This window comes from Mytilus californianus, unplaced genomic scaffold, assembly GCF_021869535.1.
Source record: "Mytilus californianus isolate M0D057914Y unplaced genomic scaffold, xbMytCali1.0.p SCAF_2, whole genome shotgun sequence".
In the NCBI taxonomy this organism is placed as follows: domain Eukaryota; kingdom Metazoa; phylum Mollusca; class Bivalvia; order Mytilida; family Mytilidae; genus Mytilus; species Mytilus californianus.
Genome location: NW_026262668.1, coordinates 92,017,125 through 92,035,333, shown reverse-complemented (window position 1 = coordinate 92,035,333; position 18,209 = coordinate 92,017,125). Strand labels below are relative to the sequence as shown.

General features: G+C 33.6%; 1 protein-coding gene and 1 long non-coding RNA gene across 2 annotated transcripts; one reads left to right on the top strand and one right to left on the bottom strand.

Annotated features, from left to right (window-relative positions):
* Positions 1–1,343: 1,343 nt before the first annotated feature.
* LOC127728503 (uncharacterized) lies at positions 1,344–7,481 on the bottom strand. The gene is made up of 2 exons (XR_007994150.1): positions 7,255–7,481; positions 1,344–1,891 (listed from the first exon to the last, which is right to left on the bottom strand). It is a non-coding gene; the product is annotated as an uncharacterized LOC127728503 (long non-coding RNA).
* Positions 7,482–15,777: 8,296 nt separating this feature from the next.
* LOC127728459 (uncharacterized) lies at positions 15,778–17,719 on the top strand. Its single transcript, XM_052235844.1, has one exon. The coding sequence runs from the start codon at positions 15,798–15,800 to the stop codon at positions 17,622–17,624; it is 1,827 nt and encodes a 608-aa protein (XP_052091804.1). The 5' UTR covers positions 15,778–15,797; the 3' UTR covers positions 17,625–17,719.
* Positions 17,720–18,209: the final 490 nt, after the last annotated feature.

Genomic DNA, 18,209 nt, shown 5'->3' with positions numbered 1-18,209 from the left:
CAATCACGTGCAGCCCATGTTTTATTGGAATTAGAACATGGCTTTGTTTCCAAAACGAAAGAAGAACGTCATATTAGAATTAAGAAATAATTCTTTCATGCCATGCTCTATGGTGCTTAATATAATAATAGTTTGATCATGAGAGTGTCAAACAAAGGGACGTAACTCGTAAATTACTATCGGCCCCGCTTCGTCAGAATTATCGACACATCGAAGTGGCACATTTGCGTATTACAGCGTATTAAGTGGCACAAATTTGACATATCATAGTCAAAGTTATGTTACATAACATAATTTAAATTCAGCATAGCTTCCCGAGAAGTTAAGAAAGAAAATTACGATTTTAATTTCCAGTGACCGATTTTTTTGGTCAACACCTAGACTTTGAAGACACATTTTGAGAGAACAAATTAGTTTAATCCATAATTGAGTGGATCGATATATTTCTTATATACTCAAGAATGTTCACTTAAAAGCAAATTAGTTTTAATTCATGCAAAAAACTAAAAATTCCAAAAAACGGGCTTCACTTTTTTTGGTAAAAAAATGCCCATATATGGTAATCACATGACTTCCATTGTTGCTTTAATAAATGGGGTCAAACCGGGGTCAGCTTTCCGACTGTAAATTCTAATTCGAATTGCAATACGCGTCAAATTCGCTTTACTGTCCTAACGACGTTAACTTTTAATTCGTATTAACTAAAACGCATTTCTAATGCGAATTGGATAATGCGATTTAGCCAATTCGAATCAATTCGAATTAAAAAAGAAGAGTGTGTGAACGCGATTAGCGAATTCGATTCGCATTCGATTCGAATTCAATTCGAATTAATGCTGCTTTCACACGTAATTCGAATTCGATTCGCATTAACTAATTCGAATTAGTTTAATTCGCATTCGAAACGTTTTACGTCCAAATGTAAATTCTAATTCGAATTGAAATGCGCGTCAAATTCGCTTTACTGTCCAAACGGCGTTAACTTTTAATTCGTATCAACAAAAACGCATTTCTAATGCGATTTAGCCAATTCGAATCAATTCGAATTAAAAAAGAAGAGTGTGTGAACGCGATTAGCGAATTCGATTCGCATTCGATGCGAATTCAATTCGAATTAGATGTACGTGTGAACGAGGCATAAATGTACGTGTGAACGAGGCATAAATGTACGTGTGAACGAGGCATAAATGTACGTGTGAACGAGGCATAAATGTACGTGTGACCGAGGCATAAGTGTTAGTTGTTCTTAGTTGTTAAGCTTTTTATCTGGAAACAAAAAAAAAATTATCATCCAGGAATTATATGAATAGATGCTTCAATAACATTAGAAACGAAACTAATAATGTCGATCAACATGAAAAACGTTCCTCGTTTTATCATGTAATGATTTTATTTGTTCAAAGAGGAATAATTGTTTACCGAAAGATGATTACATTGTCTATGTTTTATTCATAAGCTGTACTAATTTCAAGACGATGAATTAGGTTTGGAACAATTAGTTAGGTTTCCGAAGGCATGAAATGAGACCTATAACATCGGTAAAAACTAACTTATTTTTAAATGAAGATTTCATGCATCCTCTTCCACTGGATATTTTCTACGAATTGTGATACAGATAGATCATCATAAGAGCAATAACTCAAACAAAACTAGTGTATCATCTCCGCTGGTTCTGTTAGCGCTGTCTGACCCTGATATTGCACATATGCATGCAAGCTAAAGAATTTCTCATTTATATCTTGTTCCACTGCGGTCTCTTCCACAATCTTTGCGTGCAACGTATCCTTTTCATCTGATAGAAATTTATTTTCTTGTGTTAAGGCAGGAATTTTTAGTTGAATGTCACACATTTTCTTTGAAACTTCTTTTGTTGAATTTTTCACTTTTGAAACTGAAACGATAGTTTAAAAAATACAAACAATACATTATATTTACTTTATATATTTCAAAGTCGTAAAAAAACTCATTGCTAAGCTATATCAAGGAAAAGGAAAAGCAAGACTTCGTGTGGCCACTTGTCACATCAAAATAGTCTCAGTAAAACTACATATCATTGTAGTTCACATAAACCAAAAATGCCGATGACATTGAATTTTGGCGCCCCAACAACATCTTCACGATATTTAGTAAATCTCCACGTTCATACATTATTCGTGAAATGAAATTATATTCAATGGTAAAAAATCAAATTCAAAAATATAAATTAGCATTCAAAAAAAGTATATACTATAAAGGTCAGTTAATTCAAATTATAAATTAAAAAAAAAAACACTCGAAATTGTGAACAGGGAGGGTATTGTCAAGATCGAGTTATTGCTCAACAAACTGGACGTTAAGTTTTAATGCTTATAAATATTCTTAGTATTAAAAAGAAAAAAAGATTTTCCTTGTATATCGATGTGAAAAAGACAAAGCAGTTGCGATGTACCCATTAAGTCAGCTACTGCACAATGAGCATACAAGTCAAAATGAATGTATACACTATGCAATTTTCATCTCACTTCATTGATATTTCTTAAATAAACACATTACATCATTATTCATGAACTACACCCACCAACGAGTTCGTTCGTGGTTTCTTTGCCATACACCGGCGTTGTATATAGTATATATGAGCAAAGAGACTTATTGGCGCGGTATTATGATACATGTCGTAGTAGATGACGTCCTACTATTTGTTGCCTTGTAAGTTAGTAGGAAAAAATCCTGCTCAGTTGGTTAGTCTTGTAATTAGATTGATTCATAGTTATAACTCGTCCTGATTAAGGTTGAAAGTTTACCCGCTGGACGTTGAACATCAAGCCATTCATCCATCATTACTATTTTTTCTCTTACTTTTTTTTTAATTTTGTACCTCATCTTTCTCTAAAACATCACGGAAATTATCAATGTTTTATTTCATGATTTTTCAAAGCTTTCACTTCGATCTACAACACATATGAAAGTCATAAAAATGATAGAATGAATACCCTTACCGTCTCCCCTTAATAAAGGGGTGTGTTTAAGAGTATCACCTAATGCATGTCGGATTTCTTCTCGTAGGAAGAATTAATGTTTAAGACTAAAATCCTATAAAATGGTGACTAAAAAAGTAAAAACAAACAGAACAAATTGATATAAAGTATGGCAAGCCGTTCTCGTCAAAACTATGTTTAAACCTTTTTTTCGAAACATATTACACACTGAGAATTAAAAAAAATCACACTGAGATTTAAGAACCTAAAATAACACACTGAGAAATCGAAATTACACACTGAAATCTTAAAATTACACACTGAGATTTAAAAAAATGAAAAACACACACTGAGAATTTAAAATTACACACTGAGATTTTAAAAAGACACACTGAGATGAAATTAATTGAAAAACACACACTGACAATTGTTAATTACACAATGAGATTAATATGCAAAATACTAATGAATATTCATGAGATGAATAATTCAACAGATTAGTTTCTTAATCTCCCGAACTCTTGTCATTATAATGAAATGCGGTTCCTACAACCAACATTCGTAATAATTTTCAAGACTTAACAACTTTTTTTGCTAACTCATATTCGTAAGTTTGTTGCCTATAATTCAGATTATTACTAACAATATATCGGGATTTTTTGCTTAAAACTGTTTAAGCATGGTCCCTTTTCAAAAGTCTTTCTACTGTTACTGATTTCGCAGCATATATACGTAACAAAAATATAAAAGATTACCTTGAATAGGCACTTGGGAAAAAAATTCACTGCATTGTTTGTATTTTTGCAGATTGTTTCAATGTTTTCTTATAATTTTAATAACGTTTTTCACCATTTGGTTATATTTTGTAATGAGAGTTAGTGGGTATTTTTCTTGTTCTATTGGTCTTTAATAACGTAGTTTTTCTATACGTTGTATTTTTAATGTTTTTTATAAAACATTTAGCGCCAAATTAAACTGAGGACTAACGAGTTATGTTCCCTAGTTGTTTTAAGCTTGTAATAGATTCGGATTAAGTATGCTAATTAGATATGTGCACATGAAAAGTGCGCACAAATCTCAGTGTGTTATTTTGAATTCTCAGTATGTAATTTCAAATTCTCAGTGTGTGCTTTTCAGTTTATTTCATCTCAGTGTGTCTTTTTGAAATCTCATTGTGTAATTTTCAATTCTCAGTGTGTAATTTTCAATTCTCAGTGTGTGTTTTTAGGTTTTTTAATCTCAGAGTGTTTTTTTTTTATTCTCAGTGTGTAAGTTTTTCGAAAAAATTGTTTAAACATTGTTTTAACGAGAACGGCTTGCCATAATAAAGGACTAGTTACTATTGACATCTTTCTGTAAACTTATTTCCCTATTATCTGCTACTGGTGATTTTTGGGAAACGATTTTAATCAAAACCCTACTGTTATGACAACTATGTTTAGCTATATTCCAGGCCTCATCTCTACCTTACCTAACAAGGTGCAGTGAGGTGAAAAATCTTTAGATCTTGAACTTTTAGTTAATAACCTTCCAAAATTAATGGCGTTCAACTTTTTTTCGCATTTTTAAAGTAAACCACTAAATAAGTTGCCCATATCAAACAATATGAAGCACTAAAGTTATGACCACATCTGGAAAACGTTCTCAGCCGAGTTTTACTTTAGAGGTAGTCCCATAAGTGTGGACAACCGTAATGATTATGTTAATAATAATACCGAATCATTTACCTTTAACTTGTTTGTCATCGGCTATCAATAACAATGATTTTACGCTCACTCAGTCTGTCAGAGGCCTTCCAGTGGGGATTTAAATAATCACTTGTTTCACATTTCAATACAGATAAGATAAGATAAATTTTATTTCCAATAGAGGACCCATTATGGGCATAATCAGTACAGTGATTTTTATATTAAACAATTGCAATATAGACAATACACACACACACAAAACTCAAAAACATGAAATATGAATTGAGTTAATGATATATATAGTCATATAAACCATTATGTTTAGTGTTTATTGACCATGCACCAGAAACAGCAGTCAGTATAAACAATTGTAAACACATAGTAGTCCATCATGCATTGCAACTCATTCAGTGGATTGGTCGGTCAATTGCCCAGAAAAACAAATGCATTATTTGTAAACAAACACTGATACATGTATTGGCAGAAGCATTAGATTTAGAATGCTAAATATTGCATATCCGTATAAGGAAATCATCTACAGATCCAGTATTTCTAAAACGAAAAGGGGGTGGGGTGGGGGGAAACTAGACAACGTTAGGAGGACATGTAAAAAGTCTATGCATTAAACACGTATGAAGCTCCATACCCCCCCCCCCCCCCCCCCCCAACTTAAATCCGCCTCTGTAAATTTCTCGATCTGTTAACTGCAGCAGTTGAATAACAATCTAATTAAGAATTGTACTTACATTTTTTTAATCTATCCATGCATTAAATAATGTGTTCATGATATCTTGGTAGTAGAATAATTAACCAAAAGCCTCATACTAAACAGATGAATTGTAACACATAGGTTGTAACACTGTTACAGGGTTTTGTTTGTCTCATAAACTACAACTTATCAGGTGTTACAGTTCATCAGCTCTCCGTTTTTTATTTATAAAATCTAACCATACAACTTATGCTTTTTTTTTTAAATTAGACACAAAAGAAGAAAAACTAGTTGTAGGTCACTGAAAAACACGCGTGTTCTCGATAAAGTACATAGAAGTCCATCATGCATTGCAACCCATTCAATGGATTGGTCAATTCTCTAAGTCAATAAATAATGCTTATTATGCGATCAAACATTATATTAGCGGGAACGTTAGTATCCCAACGAATGATAGTGTACCCGTCCTGATTAAATGTATTTATGTTTCGGAGGGATACATACTTTTTTAAGCGGTCCTCAATCATTGAGGGAAAAAAGGTGAAAAAACTAATTCATATCAATTTAGAATTAGGGATGAAAAGAAATTACTGAGATTAAAAAATATTGTTTCTGTATGTTCATAAGAAACGAACTTATGCCCCCCCCCCCCCCACACACACACACATGAATCAAATTAAATTAAAATAAAACGCACTCTCAGAACAAATGAGTGGTATGAGCGTAATCATGAATTCAGGAATACGGTTCTGCAACCAAGCATGGGTTTTCATCAATTAAAGTGGTTAGTAGAAAGATTCCAGTTTCCCATTCATCAAACTATAATGTATTATTCTGAATAATCTAGTCCGACTGCTGACAGTCAGTAGAACGTTGGACCAACTACTTTAAATTCTAGCTTTCCAGAAAATAAATTTATTCAACAATTAATTATATTTAGATATGTAATTTAAATATTACTATTTCATTAAAGAAAATGCAAATTGTATTAAGCTAGGTCCAAATACATGTAGCTTTTTACTGTCCTATATTTTGCAAGTACGAAAAGACAATACGAAAATATATTTTTTCATTTTTTTTTTCTAATTGCACCACGATTCAAAGTTATCATGCATTCGTTCTAAAAATGAATACTTTAGACAAGATAAAAGTTAAAAGATACGAAGAGCCAGTACTTTTAGAAAGTGACAATTGTAAAATCGCTTATAAGTCCGAAAAAGATTATTGCTTACACAATCATTACTACTTTTGAAACTAATAAAATTTTATTTTAATGTTTTTAAGAACGTGCGGTATGATAAATAATTTGATTATCGATTGTCGGTGAAGAATGTCAAAATATTCAATGTTAATTAATACGCCTGTAGTATTTTTTACCTTTTTTCGGGCATTGAGAACCTTTGGTGACCCCGTACATTTAAATGTCCCTTGTAAAACCATCGTATTATTATAAGTAGGCGTAACAGACAAACGGTTACCTGATCAGATCCAGTCAATTGGAGAATTGAGCGCGCCTACGAATGGTCTCGTCTACACTGTTATGAATTTGATTCTATTTTGACGCCTTCAACAACTTTGGATAAGAAGATACATGAAAATCAGTTTTTTTTATTTTTGCCAATCTGTTTGTTAAGTAATATTATCTGTCCCTTTATCAGCATGAGACGACAGATTTATAGCTCTAATTAACCATTTTATAATTTCAGCAGATGAATCTGCCGCCAAAATGTTCCACATGACGAGCAAATCGGAGACACTGATAAAGTCAAATTTTATCCGTGTCCTCGCCCTAAATGTCCAATGTCAAATTTTTTCTTGGTTTGTATGTTAAGAAAAGATTTATTTGGAAGAGTGAAGCATATAGTTGGTTCTTTCTACACATAATTATGAATAAATAACTTACTCTTAGATGTAAACAGCTTCCTAAACTGTCTGATGTCATTGTTAATCTTAGCGATTTTTGTTTGATAATTGGATTTCAAATGTTCTGTTAAATCGTTATAGTCTCTATGGTCTGTTTGTGTACCAACTGATGTCTTTTTAGGGGGTTCCTGGTGATCGTTTCTACCCCCGTCAACGATTTTATCAAATCCTGGAGACACTTCCAACTCATCAAAAATCTTACTAGAAAACCTTTCTGAAGAAAAAACATTTGTTACTGCCTCAAAATACAAACTGAGTTACTCATGTAGTTCTATAATGTCTTTGTATAAATAAAAAGAGAAAGGACAAAATAGCAACCCAACAATAATAAAAAAAAATACATATAGATGGCACATTAGCAGTAGGCAATGTTATACATATTCAAGCTTTGAATCACCCGGGTCCAATAAAATTCTGAAAAGGCCTTATAATATGGGTTTTGCAGACATGAATAGCTCATTTACAGTTTAAACAACACCGTATCCAAGATGTCTGGCAAAATCATGTATTATTATAAAAAAGTTGATGTGGTATGTTTGACAATGAGACATCTTTTCATTAAGACCAGAGGACAAACATTTGAACCATAGCAGGTCACAGTGTAGTATAGTCTTCAACAATCAGCAAAACTCTGACCGTATAGTGAGATTTAAAAGAACTTGGGATGACAAAATCAGAAGGAGAAAAACAACGACCTGATTTATAACTACGAGAAAAAATTTTACGGCAGACAGCAACCAAATACAACCACTAGATTATAGGCTACTAACAAGAGATAGGCACATAAAGAAAGTGGTTAGGTTTTAGACTGTGATCGGTCAACCCTCGTCCTCATAAATTATAAAACCTCAGTTGGAATGGGCTCGACTCATCAGACGGTTAATATGCAAAAAAAAAAACAACAACAAAATACTAGTAACAAAAAAGACAATTCATTTTAGTACACAAACATTAAGATATAAACAATACATGAAATGACACTGCTACATTAACATATATGTGACATCTTTATTTTACATTCATCTGCATTTTTTTTATTAATCTTGAAGTGACCTGAGCCAGAGCAAACTGCGAGGCTGACATTTTAAAACTGTTATTTTAAGGTTATTTTACTATAGGGGAAGTCTATAAAAAGAAATAAAGATAAAGACTACCATAAAATATTGGCATAAATATAATTGGTGATTATGTACATTTATATGACCACGAAAAGTCTATCTAATACCCCATCACACTAGAACACGATCCTGCTACGACCTCAGAAATTATGAAAAATTTTGGAAGTCGTAGTAAAATCGTGGTGGTCGTGGTAAGAATGTGCCAAGGTCTTCATGATCGTGGAGGTAAACGACAAACTTGAACATGCTCAAAACATTCGTAGTGCAATTGTGGCCAAAACAAGTCGTAGAAGAAGAGTAGGAAGGTAGTAGTAAGGACGTAGTGAGATCGGGATGGGCGTAGACGCATCGTATAGGAAATCGTGGTGCAATCGGGAAGCCAATAGAAAAGATTTCGCTGCGACCTTAATACGATTTCACTGCGACTATCCCGATTTCACTACGTCTTTATTACGCTTCTACTACGATATTGATACGATTATACTACGATAAGGAAGACAATAGTACGCTGCTACTACGCGCGTGCCGTCCTAAGTACGACCTTACTACGATACTACTTCGTCCTAGCCACGATAATTGTACGACCTCATTCTGTTGATATAAAAACGTATACAATAACTTCTACATATAGTTCAACTATGGACAAGCATGCGCAAAACCTACTGCTACAATACTTAATTCAGCTGCACTGTATCGATTTGGCTGACCAGGCTACACTTTTAGTTATAAGAAGGAGGAGAAGACATATTAGACAAGAGTAGGTCCTGTTTGATTCGCTCTTGGCTTTCTGTTGAAAGACGACTCCAGTTTGGGCTTAACGACCGACTTATGAAAGAATTAGCTTATAAGGATGGAGGATCAGCAATCATTTTTTGATTTTTAAAGGATGCCTCCAGAATTGTTTAATGAACTTTTGAACAGAGTAAGTCCTCGAATTCAAAAGACAGACACCCGATTAAGAAAGGCACTAGATCCCGGTGTGAAAGTTGCTAATACCTTAAGGTACTTAGCTTCTGACGATAGGTATTCAACCCTTCAGTACGATTTCAGAGTCGCGCGCAATAGTTATACTCTAAGTACTTTTATTCCTGAGGTTTGACAACTCAAGCAATTGTACAGGAATATAAAGATGAAATCATATCTTGTCCAACAGAACCAAATGAATGGCGATCTATTGCCGAAGACTTTCAGAGAAGATGGAACGTGTCACACGCTTGTGTTGCACTATTAGAAGGCCGCCTAAAAGCGGATCCTTGTTTCATTACTATAAAGGTTTTTTAGTGCTCCTTGCATTGGTGGATGCAGACTACACATCTTATTGATAGATGTAGGAGGATATGGATCCATGTCGGACGCCCATATTTACAACGCGACAGAATGAAAGGAGTGTTTGGAAGATAAGACTATTGGATTTCCAGAGTCAGATCCCTTACCTAATGACGACCTGAACATGCCATACTTCATCTTGGGTGACGACGCACATGGTTTGAGAGATTATTTAATGAAGCCATATTCAGGAGCGTAGTGACAACGTCGTGAAACGTAGTGAAGTCATGGTTCGATCGTAGTAGACTCGTATTGAGATCGGGAAGGTCTTGGTAGAAGCGTATAGAGATCGTGTTAGTCGTGGTAAGGTCTTATTAGACGTAGCAAAAACGTGACAAGATCGTAGCTAGAACGTGTTACTATCGTAGCGGAATCGTAGCAGGATCTTATCAGGATCATAGCAAGGTTGTGGTATGTCCGTGAAAACTATGAAATATTGACTTCAAGCCGACCATACCACGATCTCACCGCGATCTTATTTTTTTTAGGTCGTAGTGAGATCTTCATGGTCTTGGTCTAGTGTGACGGGGGCTTTAGACCTAATCCTATTACAAATATATTTACAACTTCACATTCTTATTCTATTTATACTGTTGTCTACCAAATATAGTAACAAAGGGATATTTCCTGCAATGTCGATTTCACGTCACGTCAGTTTTCTTCACAATTTGGGGTTCGTTAAAGGATGAAAAATCGTTCAAGTTTTTGTTTTAACATTTGCATAACTTTTTGTAGCCGCTTTTAGCTGCAGTATAGAAACAATACTAGGTCAATGTCAGAAAAATATCAACTTTTTTGTATTCGACACGAAACAGTAAGCCTCGCCTTTCCCTAGTTTATAAGCCTCATAAAAAAAATATATATATTTTCCTGACATTGACCTAATATTGTATGTTTATAACGTTTTTTGCTGATATTTTCATATTTTTGGGGGGAAACTCGGGCGGCACATTGATAGTAAAATCAAGAAATACAAAATAAAAAATTACAAATAGCAAATAGCAAAATAAGAAAAAAGAGAATATCAGAAAGTAAACAGAAAAAGGAAATACAACCCCGATGTCAAATGGAATAGGACTAACCTTATACCGAGTTGGTTGCACTGGTTACAGATGTCCTAAATGTTTTAGTTTTTTTTATTTCCCAGACATTTTTTCTGTCTCGAGCAGACCTGACGAAAGTCAGTCAAAAAATATGTGTATTGAGCAAAAAAATCTGCATCATACGTTTATTTCAAACTAATATGTCAATAATGAAAACTGACACGGATTATTGTTTTTTTTAAAAGGGCATACGATACAGTTACAGGGGAGATAATGACGTTGATAACGTAAAATGTTATTTTTCGCGACGTCAAACTGTGACATATCGGGAAAAGATCCATTTTTCGACTGATTTTAATCTTTAGCTTGAAAACGAGTACAACCCATCTTTTTTAAAATGACATTTGGTTTGATTATGTATGAAGATTATTTGTACCCATTTTTATGAAAACATCACCCATGAATTTTTTTAAATTAGATAAATATGTACAACAAAAAATGCCGGGTTTTTTTCTAAAATCATGAAACTTTAATAAAAATGAATTATATTCAAAGAATTGTTACACAAATTCAGAGTATACTTATGTAAAGAAGATTTTCCAAATGGTTTTACAAAAACGCGCTTGTGTTTATCTTTTGAAACAAAAAAGTTGGGTATGTCTATCCAAAAGATAGAAATGTCAAAGAAACCGAAATTTTGAGAAAATGTCTAAAATTCTGACCCCATTTATCTCTAAAAGTAGCACATGAAGGTATATTTTTTATTACATATTTGAATTAACTTGGTGCAAAATAGCTTATATGCACATTTTCGTAAACAAATCACCGTGGGACCAAAACTGTATCGTATGCCCTTAACTAGCTGTCAGTAACTGCGAGTACTCTCAGATCTGAACTATGTGTCTTTTTTATTTTTTTTTGGTGAGTGATGTATAAATTCCCTCCCACGTCCGGTCTGCGTTTTTGTTAGATTTTTTCCTGCTTTGCATCGATCTGATGAGTTAAGTCCTTTTCAACTGATTTTTATAGTTTGTTCTTATGTTGTGCTGTTACACCACTGTCCCAGGTTAGAGGAGGATTGGTTCCTTCAAACATGTTTAACCCCGCCATATTCTTTATTTGCCTGTCCCAAGGTAGGATCCAGCGACTCATTTCACAACTGAAAAATCTTACGAGTAAAAACACCCGTAAGTCATGAACATTTCAGTATAACTTACGATCAATTTTAGTCGTAAAATTTTTTGTGAAAAGAGCCCATGTAGTTTAGTCGTTGTCGTTGGTTCATGTGTCATACTTGTTTTTCGTATATTGTTTTGTTATAAATTAGGCCGTTAGTTTTCTCAATTGAATTGTTTGGTATTTTTCATGTCGGGGCCTTTTAGGGCCGACTATACGGTATGGGGTTTTATCATTGTTGCCTATAACTGCTTACATCCACTTCATTTGAACTTTGATGCATAGTCGTCTCATTGGCAATCATACCATATCTCCTTATTTTTTATCGGAAGATGACATCGGAATTATTTACCTTTAACTTTCCGTGCCACTGCAATGACTGTATATACGAGTAAAAGGGATTCTAGTAAATACCACTGAAAAAAAGAAACAAACATCATTCAATGGGATCCAGTTGAATTCGTGAATAATTTGCTGGAATGAATATTCGCATGAAATTCATTGGTCGTGGTGTAACAAGTAATAAAAGTTTTACAGACCTGTCGGATTTTTCATTTCACAATTTATGTTTGAGGTAATTTTTAATCATTTTCTTATGATAGATAATGCAGCATGATTTCCTCAAATACAATATTTTTAAAACAGTAGTAAGAGAGGAGTAATGAAATTTGCCATAGATTTTGGGCCTAATTGACCCTAATACCCTACGACCTTTTTGTTTAAGTAAAGTTATTATAAATTATTGTGGTGATACCTTTTATCATCATCAGTTTTAGATGAACTTTCGGCCTTCTTTTACTTTAGGGGTTCCTATACTTTATGGTTAGGGTTTATTTATGATAATGGTTCTTCTTAGCTATCTATTGTACCTACATAAACAGAGCTGTTTTGTACTTCTCCTATTTCTCGAGAGAAATCTCTACCAAGACAAACTGCTGCAATGAATATACTCCCAGAGACTGACCAGTGTTCCCACCATTGTGTAGCCTCTATATTTGCTTTTCCTGAAAAAAATTTGAATGAACTCGTCTTTGTATCATTCTATCTACCAATATGTGGTACCCATGCAAAGAGTTGACAGGTATATATAAATATGGTCATCCCTTGGTCTTCTCTTGCCAGGATGTAAACACCTTACCAAAATGTTGTCGAACGTTTGGCTGCGCTTGATGTATAAATTCGCAGTCAGATTGTGTTATGCATGTAATGGTAAGTTATCCACTTTAAATTGTAAATTATGTCTCGGGCCAAACGATTTATTATTATGATTTTTATTTGACAACTTCAAAGATTTTTTTTCTAAATCACCAGTAAAGATATTGCATAAACAAAGAGGTGCAGCATAGCTTAAACATTAAAACTCCATTGTTTTTTTTCTTTCTATTCTATGATTAACGATGTCATTCCAAAGTTTAGTGAAGACTCGGTCAACTAGATCTGTGGAACAAATTATAAATGATTAAATAATAATGAGTTTTAAATTATCTTATGCAAACATATTTAAAATAAATAAACACACATACAATGTTAGGAAGCAGTCGGAACTATCGTATACAAAGAAAACAATCCATTGTTTTTTTCATAATTGAAATAAAAAGGCAAATATGGAGACATCATACAAGGACTGTTCGTATGTGTCTACGAGACTTTATCAGAAAATTCAAAAATGGATACCGTGGATGAACAACTCCAGCAGTGGCCACGAAGACAGTATGTTGTAATACCCTTACATTCTTTTTAAAACAAAATACATATTTTTGTAATACACTTACCTGTTATGATCATGATTGTTACAAATGACGTCTAAATCGGAAGCAGTAGATAATGCCGCCAATCTGTGTATGCAAAAATTACACCATTTTTCGCTTTCGAGTTCTCGGTAGTCACAAAAGGAGTAGATCATGAAAATGTCATTTATTGGTTTCGATTTAAAGTTTTCTGGCAAAAAGTGGGTCACACTGTAAATATACGTTTATATTGTCTACAAAAGATAGGGGAAGAAATGTATTCATATATAATCTTTCTCAGAATTAATAACAGGATCGAAAAAAACAAAGAGCACTTAGTCTAGTCGTACATACATAAATGGAGATGTGGTAATATATTTTTGCTAGTGAGAAAACTATCCACCAAAGACCAAGGATGTAAACAATAATAATAATTGAATTTCAACATGCTGATATTTAGATGTTGCTATATTGTGTTTAAGTTCGTTTAGACATTTATTATTACTTTTTTTTTATTCTTTAGTGCATTCCTTTTTTTGTGAGCGTGGGGAGCGAACATGGAGACAAAATCCACTTTTTTGGAAAACAACCGGAAATAATGTATACATCTATACAGATGATAATGCAAACTACGTATTTCAGATATTGGTGACTTAATCCTTTTTCTTTCGCAGTGTCCAATTTTGTATTTTGTTTTGAAATTATCATATTATTCAATGAATACAGTTTTTTTCGTAAATATATCTGAGAAAAAATTTTAAAAGTTCGTTTATTTCAAGAAAGAGCAAAATATTATCAGTTTGTCTTATTTTTCTAATTTTATAACCATTAATACCATCTTATAAAACAAGCAACAAATTCAAGATGACGACACATTTTTGGGAAAAAATAAAAGTATTGACTTTGGTAAAATTCCATAGCTGCATATGATCGACATCTGCATAGATTATTGATGTATCTTGACTTTTACTACATATCCAAATGTAGTCCAGCTTTAAATATCAAATCGAAGACATTTTGCTTTAGTATAACAAATGTCACATTTAATGCGTTTTAAAGATTAAAATTTATTTGTTAGTCGTCTGAACTTTGACCAAACGTATAAAACTTTCCTTACTCGCAAATTTTACGTAACTTTTACGAATAAGTTCCCATTTTTTATGTGGACTTTTGCCAAAAAGATATAGGGCCAATTTTATCTGCATTTGTTTCACTATGAAAAGGGTCGAAATGTAAAAGTTACCAAACCGTACTAGAACATTTTAAAAGAGACTGTGTATTATACATTAAAAAATTACTCAACTATTTCACATATTCCATAGAAATCAAATGTTAAAACGCTACCGTTGAGGGCATTTTGCAACAAAATGATTAAAATGTATCAACATGTTTTTGTAAAAGTTTGTCTTGAAGGACGTCTCCAACCGATATGAATTGAATTGTAGGTCTATTTGAAAGACAATATAGTCTACACACTTTCTAATTTTGCCAATGGAAATTTAAAAACGCTTGTTTCAGCGATAAACTCGGCACTGCACGTTTAAATAATTTATTCGTGTTTCGTAACAAATAATATGCCACATTGTCGTAAAAATACAAAGAAAATCTATTAAGAAATCAAGTAGACCTATTTGTAGAACTTACCAGACTAGACGGTGAAAATTTGAAGGACTGAACAAAAACATAACTGTAAATACTGACCAATTTTATTGAAAACCTGACAGATTTGATTCTGCAGTTCCTCGATCCATATCTTAACCAGTAGACACCTTTCTTAGCACACTAGGAGAAAATACAATGACTAGATAGCACAAGAGATTAGACCCGTACCATTGAGACTATTGCAGCCAACAAAGACTATATGCTGACATTGCAGCCAACAAATTACACAAATTTACATAATGTGTAATGTTATGCATACATTATTTCGTTGACGTATAGTATAATATGACATTGAGTACTGTAAGATCTATTACAATCTTTACGACTACTATATACTGGTCTATTAGTTTATCAAAATCTTTAAAAAAAAAAAGCTAAAACAAACGCCAAAATATAGCATAACTTATTGCATGTTCTTTTATGACGTCGACATTCATTGTGTTTCAAGTGACGTCATACAAAGTTTCAAAAATGGCTGAAACTGAGCAAAATGGAAGCATAAACTACACAAATATTGTGGCGACTAATATAGCACTAGAAATGATAAATGATAGACATATCGAAAGTAATAAAACTTTAGATTTAGCTCATGTAACCGTAAAAGAAAAGCTAACAGATTCGGAAGGTTGCAATGACGAAAGAATACCCCAAACTGAAAGTAGCGATGACCAATCGATGCAAGCAACAGGTAGTACAAACCCAAGCCAAAACCAAAGTGACACAAGTTGTACAAGTAACGAAAGTGCAGGATATTTCACGGAAAATTCAGAAAATTCTCTACAATTTGTTGATTTTCAACAACAATCTAATGGCGTTACAGCAATACCGTATCCTGTACAGCAACATCACCAACAAACAATGTCTTATTACATGTACAATGGGCAACTTTACAATGCAATAACACTTTATCCTTATGCACAACCAGCAACCATGTATCCGGCATATGATGGACAAAAAATGATTTATTACCCGATGCAACCAATTTATGCACCTGCCTGTAACGAATATGACCAAACAACGCTCCAGAGTTGCTGCGAGAACACTGTGTTGACATCAGGATATGATGAAGAAAGAAATGAAGGTACACATAATTCTACAGACACTGCTTCGGAAATCGAAATAAAAAGTGAAACCGACGTTGATTCAATAGAAATAGACAGTGGCAACAATGGCGATGGTTCAAATCTGATAACAAAAACAGATAGCCAACAACAATCAAATAATCAACAGCAAAACGATTATCAACAAGTTGAACGAAATACGTTTGATTCAGAAATGACCAACTCTTTCAGTTCTAGTTTGTATTACAACCAACATCAAGATTATGCCTACAGTAATGGAAATACTATCGCTGATCCCCATCAACCGTACGTTTATTCAAATTATCAACAAACTGAAGCTAATATTATACAACCAAACATTCAGTATCCCAATGCAGTTTTAAATCAAGTACAAGACGACTATGGACCAAACTTACATTCTCAAGCTTCAGAGAAAAAGAAGTTTCAGTACCCTGCTATTTATGTTTCAACAACAGGACTTATTACCGTGCTCATGAAGCATGATATATCAGTTGAGACCACTGTCGACCAAACTTTGCGACTGGTCAGTCACCAACAGAAACTAGTTGTTTCGATAAACAATCGTGGAAATGCAAGTTATTTGTTCCACCCAGCAGCACACATTATGCAAGATCTTACGACGACAGAGGCCGAAATATTTCTCGGTAGGAAAGTTAAAATGGCAACCGATTACATAACATTTGCAAATAACTTTAGCTGTTACAAGTTTGATTATGATGAAATTGATAAAACGACCCCTCAGTTTTCAGATTTGTCAAAAGATAGGTCTGTGAATTTTCTCTTTGCAGACAATCAGTCGAATCCAGAAATTTTACAACAATGTTCAGATATCATATCAAGGGCAGAATACGAACGTAACCAGAGAGGTGGAATCTGTATTCGAATAAACGGCTATAAAATTGTTCAAACTGTAAAAGGTGACGTGATAGTATCCGGAAAAGGTAAATACCTCCGCATGTCTCCTATCACTTCTGTGTTGCGTTTAGATACGAATTTTGTTACAATGGACGTTGAAATGAACTGGAATGTCAGGATAAAGAGAGGTGCTCATACACTCAATGCTAGTCATCTAGGGTTAGTCGTTTCAAACGGTAAAGTCGAAGCTGCCTTTGACGAACGGAATAAAGTCCACGCGTGTAAACTGCCAAGTCGTCGACCTTTATTGATAGGAGGAACCAACAATCGTAGAAGTAGAGAACTTTCACCAGTCGATTGAATTTTACCAAGATATGCAAAATATAACAATTGAGAACTGTTGATCAGTATCTGTGATATTTTTTTTTTATCAAATAATATAATAAAACTAATTCTCTGCAATCGAGCTGAACCCATTTTTTTTTTTACATAAGAGGTATTCCCGTAACAGTGTGGACAACCGTAGTACGTTTGTTGTTAATATTACTGAATCATTTACCTTTAACTTGTTTGTCGTCGGCTATCGATTACAATGATTTTACGCTCACGCAGACTGACAAAGGCTCTCCAGTGGGGATTTAGATAAACACTTGTTACACATTTCGATACATAAAACGAAATTGTTGATCAAAACATAAAAAAAAACGCAAGTAAAGAAAGTTTAAGTATTCAATATTAATCAAAACATAATGGTTATTCCTGTACTAGTTTTTCGAATTATTTGAATCAGGCGTTGAGAACCTTTGGTGACCCCACATTTTAAATGTCTATAATAAATAGGACGTGATAAGTGGGCGTTACAGACGAACGTTCACCTAATTTAACCCAGTCAATGGGAGACTTGAGCGCGCCAAAAAATGGTCTCGTCCACACTGTTATGAAAACA